Source organism: Gallinula chloropus, assembly GCF_964237585.1.
Source record: "Gallinula chloropus genome assembly, chromosome: 5".
Lineage (NCBI taxonomy): Eukaryota > Metazoa > Chordata > Aves > Gruiformes > Rallidae > Gallinula > Gallinula chloropus.
Window position 1 is genome coordinate 53085634 of NC_140090.1, and position 8724 is coordinate 53094357.

Sequence of the window (8724 nt, forward strand, 5' to 3'; positions counted from 1 at the left end):
AGCTGTTCACCGCTCTGAAGCCTTATCTTTCAACCTGTGTCAGTGTTTTCAAGGCCTTTCCTCTTATTCCCCGTGCAGTTTTTCTCTCTGAACAAGAGGTGCCTGGTATTAATCTGCAAATTCTCATAAATTAGTAAGAAGGCGAATGGGCCAGAAGGAGCCCTTGCTAGGCAGTGAAAGGTCTGTGGCCTGTTACAGCAATGGAAATGCTATTTTTATTGGGGAGGCGATGTAGTTATACCATATTACTGTGTTTATATTTAGATTCAAAACATGCTAATGATAAAGTCTATGTTTATAGGTGCAGCAGGCCTCTGCTTTAGCTAGGGTGTTAAAATATATAGGCACAATACTACTGTTGTTAGTCTGCTTTCTGTAGTGCAGGAGGGTATAGAATAATATAGAACGCATTTTAAATAAATTCAAACATAGGGCAGTGTATTCCCAATTCTCAACTGGAAAGGGAATATTCCTGAAAGCTCATCTTTCCCCTCCTTAACCCCCCCCCAGAAATGATGTACAGTGCTGAAGGATTAATTTAATTTAGTTGTAAAGCCTTAGCATCTTACTAAAGTAACATTCATCAGCTTGTTTCTTCATGGTTGGTAATGAAATTATCCCTGAAAAAGACAGTAAATAAATTTTGTAAACTTCAGTGATATCTTAGTACAAAATTCAAATTACCTACTCTAGTGAATTTATGATCTGCCCACAATTTTCAATATTATTGACTGGGTTTGGATTTTTAAAATGAATTATGGTAGATCCGTGCAACTTCTATACAGTGTGTCGGTTTGAATGATGTTGTTTGATGACTGATTGGTATTTAAAGAAAATTTTAAGCCTGGGTTAATTCTCTGTTTACTACAGTAAAAATTTCATTAGGTTTATTGGAGGTTCTATAATAGTTTAGCAAATCAAATATTTTTTTTAAATTACTGTGGTGAGGGGTTTTTTCAGTTTGATTTAAAATTAGTATTAACCTTCAGATTTTGCTGTGGGTGAAAACAAGTTGATGGAACCCCATTTCTGTTATGTTTTAATAAACCAGGCCTCAGTAAGCACAGTATATGCACGTAGGCTTTAAAATATGAGTGTGTTATATATTAGCAGATAGAGCTCAGTGTCCAGAGGTTCCTTCTTGTCTGGCATTTTGTTAGATATAAGGAAATGATTGGAACGACTGAAAGTGATTCTTCTTGCAACTTGTATTTTCTCACACGCCTGCACGATTTCTCCTTTGTATGATCTATTTGTGTAAAGGACCAGGTCTTCGCTCTTGGTTAGATTTCAGAATAGGTAGGTGTCTGAGGCTGGCCCTTGTTTCTGGTTTAACTCAGAAAACAAGATTAAAATCGCCTAATTCAGAATAAATTGTTCAGAATAAGGAAAAGAAAAGTAACTCTACCTGGTCTCAGCGTGAAGGTTTTCAGATAAGTGTGAAAGAGATGTCACTGTTACATCCTTGCTGGCTTCTTGAGATTATTGCTTAATAGACTCACATTAGTCAATAATTTTTCCAGTGGCAGGTTCCACTTCCTAAGGAGCAACTGATGTAGAATTGGGTTTGCAATTGCACTCACAAATGTCATTAAGGCTATTTTGATAGTTTCTAATTAGAAAAAGCTACAGCTTCATATTTGACAAGAAATGCTTCCCTAAGAATGATGATATTCAGAACAGTTATGTTTCAAAGAGTTTTAACTATGAGAATTTTGTGTAGAGATGCAAAGAAACCAATTGTAAGCATCACACAACTTCTAAATGAGGAATCCCGTCTTTGCAGTTGTGTACAACTTAAACCCAGATTCATTTCTGTAGCTGAAAAAAGAAGCAGCTTTTAACTGCTTTAAAACTGCTTTAAAAAGGTTTCCTATTTCTGTATTCCTAGGTAAAAATAATTTAAAATACTGGCATATTCCCTCCTTTTTAAAAAAATTGATTAGTTTTATTTCTATCCTTTATTTGCTATGAAAAATCGTGGGGGAGCACATACTCAGATATTTTTTCTTTCATCACTGCTGAAGTCCTTCCAAGTGTGTGCTGACTTTCTCATTGTGTCTGTCGAGGTGGTTTTTGTCCTTGGTGTCCTGGGAAGTTGGGAAACACACGCCCATTAAATAAAAGTTGAAAAGAAAATGGCATTCTGTGCAGCACCAATCCATTTCTTTCGCTGGGAGGATGGAGCTTGAAGAATTATTGTCCACACAGCCAGAGTACTAGCTTGTTTGACCCGCAGGTTTCATACAAACGTTCCTTGGATGTTTAAAATACACTAACAGTGCTGACTTGAGAACACTCAAGAAGCTGGACACACCTGATGATGTGCAAGTGCTCCTTATGCAGACTGAATCGTGGCACCCAACAGCTGTGCTGAAATCCCTAGGAATCAGCACCTTTGTCTAATTCTTCTCTTAAGCTCTCTAGTGATTTAAAGGAAGATTAATGGTGTGTTTGAATTTGGTATTGCTATAAAGCAGTTTGAAAATATTGCAATATCTTGTTTGTCTGCAGGCCTACTGTGGCTTCTCTCGACCCAATGTTCCACCTCAGCATCTCTCTGCAATAGCTACAGGAAACTGGGGATGTGGTGCCTTCGGAGGGGACTCCAGATTAAAAGGTAAATTGTAGTAATTCATTAATGTCAGTATGAATCGAATAGGTTAGATTTTGATTCTGGGCCTTATTTTTTATTGCTGTTCAAGTACATTTTTTGGGTTTGCTCCTAGCAATACCTTATAGCCAAGAATTGGAATAATAGGTAAACCCTTCACAGAACTGGTTTGTTAGCTTTGATCTTCAGGCCATGAGTAATGTGGCCTTAAACAATAAAAGTGCCCGCTGCTTTTATGTGTTATTTTCAGTTTAAAGTTTGAGGTAAGTACATGATAGTGAAACACTGGATTTACAAGGACCTTTGGCACTAAAACCTTCAACAGCACGGGCACGCGTTCATGCAGCAACACGTTTGTTGCAGTTCTCGGTCATCTAAGTCTGTTGACCTTTCTGAAGTGGTCTTTATAGATTGTGCCTAAAATTCGTATCTCTGCAGAGCTGTTTAAAGAACCTGGTTAATTTGCAAGGCTTCACACACGTGCTGGCAATGCTTACTGTTCAGTTTTGCTCCTTAACATATTGCTGTATATACCAGAGAGGCTTCCAGTCATGCAGCCATCCTGCTGTCTTTCCACGCTTGCCTGCTATATCACTCACTTTCTCATGTTCTTTTGTTTTTAATTAGAGTATTTATGGCATGGCAGAAACAACATGCCTACTTTCATTTAAGCCTTTTTCCCATCACTGGTGGATCCTAACATTTAAATTGATATCCTGATTCACTTAGTTCTAAGTACAAATTTACATTTCTGTTGTTTTCAAACATTTGGAGACTATATAAAATTTGCTTTTCTGAACAGCTTTAGGTGGTTACATTGAGACAATCACCGAGCTACCAGCTTCATTAGTTTTCTTTCTTAATGTGTTTTATTCATTGGGCATCTGGGTTTCTTTTTCTCAATTCTCATTGATTTCCTGACAGTTGTTTTTGATTTCCATTAGATAAAATGGGCTGCCAAGTGCAGATCATCCATATCAGAAGTAGTTATTTACTGTAGGATCTGATCATACTTGATTATGCCAATGTCAGGAAGGTTTAATGTGATTGTGTATAAAATACAGTTTCACTCAAGGTCACGGATGATGTGAAAACTCAAGTTGTCTTAAGGGAGGAAAAAATTATCTAGCTTTAATTTATAAGGACCTGGTACCTAAACAAGACATTCCAGCAAAGTTAGGGATGTTTCCACAAAATTTTAGTATGAACTTAAGACTTTTCAGTACTGAAAAAGAGGATGTTTATATAATTGGGAGAAGTTGGAAGATCTTGTCTAGCTTTTCAACCAAGAGGATAACTTAACAATTACTAGCTGCAGGGGCTCTGTGCAACAGTCTGAGGATTGGAAAAGTGTTCTGTTGAAAATGTAAAAGAGGTGATGTGATGAGACATCTCAAAGATATTTAACTTTGAATGACCGTGAGAAAATACTCTTCAGCTGAATTGTTATTCTTACTCATCGGAGAACATGCAGTTCAATAGGATGACTGCCATCAGTTTTTAAAAGACCTTGTAGGATTAGAGGAAGGAGAGAAAAGCACATGCCTTGCCTTGTGTAAATGAGAGCAACCTTGAGGTGCTACTGTGGCAGTACTGCAGTTCTGAACTTAGATGCTGGGCAACATGACAAGGTGTATGTGGTGTTTAACCCAGCGTGGCATTGCTGTGCCTGCAGCGTGCAGTTTGTCCCTGCCGTGTCTGGTGCCGCTTTCCTCACACCGATCCCCGGGCTTTGGCTGCGCTGCCACAGCATTGCAGCAGTGGGGGATTCCTGGTGAGAACGTCCTTTCCTCTGGCTACCAGGGACTGTGACCAGGTCAGACCTGTGAGGAGAGTGGAGTCCCCAGGGGAATTTGTATTACGCTTCCGCCACTGTTGCTGGGTGGTAGGAGAAAGTGTGTCAGCACAGTCATTCCTCCCAGTGAGAGTCTAGAAGAGTTAGATGGGATCACGTCAACTGGATGCAAGGAGCAAGAGAGCTCAAATCCTTACAGTCCTCTTCCTTCCCCCTCCATGGGCTCTATTGCTTTTCCTGTGATGCTCCTTTCTGTATCAGTAGCATGGAAACTTCATATGGTGTTGTATGTCATTAATTGTCCAGAAGAACGTGAAGCCTGATTCTTGACAGAAATTTTGACTCTCATTTCATAAGATTTACAGCAATTCAAAAACAGTAGAGTATTTTTAGTATCTTCTGTAAAGTGTAACTGCGTTGTTTGTTTGGAGTGAATGAGAAGATTCATTAGGTTCTGTTCCCTTATGCAAGCGAGTTAATTAGACCTTTTAAAGGCTGAACTACTGAAGCTTTACCAAATCCACAGCTGGTTTAGTAGTTTAATTAAAATATCGTTCCCAGATTGAGATTAATTTCACATGTGAATCGTGTCATTTATAATTTTAGCTTTGGGTTTCCAGGAGGTTGTTTTGCTTAAAGAATGCCTTACTTTATTAGGTCTCCGTTTTTAAACATGAAAGGTTCTTGAGCTGTGAACGGCTTTCTATTTAGTTTCTGCTAGCAAGTGGTAATGCAATACACAGACTGTTTTATTTAAAATTAATCTTCACAGACACAATATTAATCACATTTTAATTAACTCTGCTGGCTACGAAAGAAAAGAATTAATATCAGAACAGCACCCATAGGCTCTGAAATCAGACAAGCTGCAGTAGATCAAATAGTTGCTGGGGTCCATGATTTGGACTGCTGTACTGTTACCTGAAGCAACCTTGTGATTGATGTCCTGCCTCTGTGACACCCCAGCCTTGCAGAGCTGGTTGGTGAAAAAGCTGCACTCTTGGAACAGTTTGGTGCTGCCTAAAAGGGTTCTGGCTCCTCTTCTCCCCCTTGCTGCTTTTGGGTGTATGCTCTGATGCCCTCCCTTGCTTCAGCACTGGCTCTTAGCAAACCCTACACTCGGCCAGTTCAGCTGCTCATCCAGCAGAAAACACTTAGCTTCAATTGTATTGTTGTGTAACTCTTCTGCCAGGTTGGTGAATGGAATTGGCTCGGTGAGATGTCTGATGGGCATCTGCAGAGAAGTCAGGAGGTGGGTGAGAAGGGAGAAAATGTAGCTGGACCAAAGCCACTTTCTCCAGTTGCCATAGGTTGTTACTTGGTGCAGCCGGACCATTGATCAATACCTCAGACAATTTCTCAAGATGAATCTGCAAAAATCAGTTTCCAAGTTAGGACACATTCTTCTTTCTTTTCAGTGTTTTCTGATTTGTAATGCTAGCCTTTGGCAGGACTCAGGGTGCAGCTTGGTCCAGCAAGTCTGACATAATGCTGAAAGTTAGATAAACTGAATTGAATTCCTGGCATCGCCGCTCATGTTTTATAGGTCAGAACAAGCCCTTCTATTTCATGCTGCATACTTGTATTATAGGTAAAATAGACACCTTAAACTGCACAGTAGGAGGCTGCAGAAGCACAGCTTTCCTTTTGGGAGGTAAAAGTTTGGTCAGCTCCTGCTTTGTGTAGCTTACCTGGTGCAAGTGTTGGCTCCCTGCCTTCTGAAGGGTGGGAGAGAATGGAAATTGTGATGGGTGCTTTTGCCCTCGCTGTTTGTGACTCAGAGCATGCAGCTTAAACCAGGATGTAAGATGGTGCTCTGCCACCTTACACTGTCACACATTTTCCCTGGATAACTAATGGCTGCATGCTGCTTCACAGGGGAAAGGACCATAAAACCCCCTTTGATTTTTAAGGACATTGTTTATCTGGAAAGTGAGGGTGGTTGTCAGTAGTGACTCCAACACCTCAACATTGAGCCGCAGGTCCCAGTGTTTTTTACTTTGTTTTAAAAGTGGAAGTAATGCTTACCTACCTGCTGCTCAAGCTGCTTTGTGGTGTTCAGCTGGAGATGGGTGGAATGAATATGTGCCATAAACCTTGGCTGTGTTTTTCCCTTCAACAAATTGTTTTATCCTACATTCATGTGTGTAACCTGTCTTGCTTGTTTCTTTCAGCCTTAATACAGATACTGGCAGCTGCTGAGGCCGGACGTGATGTCGTTTATTTTACCTTTGGAGATGTGGAGCTGATGCAGGATATTTACAGCATGCACACTTTTCTCTGTGAGAAGGGCCAAACTATTGGTGAGCATAAAGAAATCTCTTCATGCAGCAAAGAGACTTTGCCATCCCTCTACATGGGAATTGTGTGATAAGAATTATTGTTATCAGGTCCTGAACAGGATCTCAGTTTATTTGTGCCTGTTCCTAGAGAGGGGAACTCGTCTGATTCAGGATCAGCTGGGTGTTAACCTGTTAGAAGGCTTCTAGAATCCTTTCCTAATTCACTTGGGAGTTATGCTCCAGAGTGTGGAAAATACAGATACGTCTGGTAGACAAAAGCTTTGCCAACACTTTAATATACCTCAGTGCTTTAAAAAGGGAGATCTGCTCACATGTTCTGGACGTAGATTTGTTTTATAGTGGTTCTGGCTTGATCCTGGGCAGTGGTCAGTTGTGTTGCCCAGTAGCAGTGCAAGAAAAGCACTGGATCCATCACCCACTGTAACTGTTGGATGTCTCGTTTCTGGGGCAGAAGCACAAAGATTTGTAAGCAGTGAGGGTATCAGCCTGACGTTCAGATGGCTTGTGCAGGAAGCTGAGGGAGCCCACCGGAGCAGCCTTGGGAACAGTCACGTTTCCTTGAATCAGCTGCCTGCCTCCTCTTCCAGTGCTCACTTAGAGAGACGTCCCAGCCCCTATCTCAGTAGGAGTGTGCATTGCCAGTCTTCAGCTGCACTTAGATGTTTGTCATACAGCGTGGTCTTACATTTTAAAAAAATATTTCTTTTTGTTTTTAAGGGGATATTTACAGGCTGTTACTGAGGTATTACACTGAGGAATGCAGAAGCTGTTCTACTTCAGGACCAGATGTCAAGCTGTACTCTTTCATATACAACACCGTTGAGTCCTATGCAGATTCTACTGATGATGATGATGATGAAGAAAAAGGGTTGTGCTTTGAAGATTAAAAAAATGTATTTGAGTACATTGTTCATTTCTTCCCACTGGTATATTGTGTGAATTGCTGGGTATAATGTATGAATTGGCTTAAGTTAATATCTATTGACAGCATTGCTAGCTGCGTCTAAGACACACACAAAAAAAATCCAACCCCTTTGAGAGATGAGATTTATTTTCTTTGGTGGTTTCATACATGAAAACCCTGTTCATGTGTTGACAGAAAAGATTTCTTTGGTAAAAATGGTTTGCATTATACCCTGTTAAGCAGGATATTCCAGTATATGTTTGTATTTCAGTCAAGAGGTTGCTGAAAGACTTCAGAAGATTTCTCTGTACTCCTTTGTCTTTTGTCAGGGATCTTATTTAGATGTCTCACGGAAGCTTAGTGCTGGAGTACAGGCAGCCACAGAACCCCTGGGATGAGTTTAGAGAGACGGTTGTCATGATCATTCCTACAGAAAATTGTAATCATTCAATTACCTCCTTAAGGCTGCCACTTTACCTTCATTGTTCTTATCAACGTATTCGTTTAACTTAAAGTCCTGGTTTTAATTTTTTTTCTTCTTTCTTTTTGTAATAACTGGTTAAAACCTGAAACATTCTGGAGGAGCTATCATGCATGTCACAACTGCATTGTCTTGATTGAATCAGACATAAGAGTTAGCATGAAGAAGTAGAGGGAAAAAGTGTGGGAGGATGGGAAAACAAGAGATGTGACCAAAGGTAGAAGCAGAGGGAAACACTTCCACCTAAAACTCTTCAATACCATTTTGTTGGTGCTATCTGTTACAGCATTGAACCAGGTCTTAAACACCTCAGTATATTTGAAGTATCTCAAGGTTCGCTCTTGGCCGTGTCATTTGAATTGAGGTCTGCTAGTTGTGTTTGTACTGTCGTATAAGTTCTCCTTTCTTGCTGAGTATAAGATCCCCATGGGATAACATGAGTAAGGAAACAAAGATCACTTGGGATTCAGTGGGAGGAAGGTCTGCAGGCTGCAGGTAAGAACATGAGCTTGCACCGTGGTTTTTTTAGGTGTGGGAAGGATAACAATGAGAGGAGGGCAAAAGCGGTGTAAAATCTGTGCTGTTACTATCTCTGTGAATACCAAACTAGTGTTGCTGTAGTACGTG

The 8724-nt window shown here is 40.3% G+C and overlaps 1 protein-coding gene across 2 annotated transcripts in view; it reads left to right on the plus strand.

Moving 5' to 3' along the window:
• Positions 1-7599, plus strand: part of PARG (poly(ADP-ribose) glycohydrolase) — a gene marked incomplete at both ends in the record, with an annotated part of 63939 nt that extends 56340 nt beyond the window's left edge. For both annotated transcript variants that reach the window (XM_084264794.1, XM_084264795.1), the window contains 3 exons: positions 2515-2620; positions 6584-6712; positions 7430-7599. In XM_084264794.1, coding sequence (XP_084120920.1) covers positions 2515-2620; positions 6584-6712; positions 7430-7599 — 405 coding nt within the window. The remainder of the gene's footprint in view (positions 1-2514; positions 2621-6583; positions 6713-7429) is intronic.
• Between the last annotated feature and the right edge of the window lie 1125 nt (positions 7600-8724).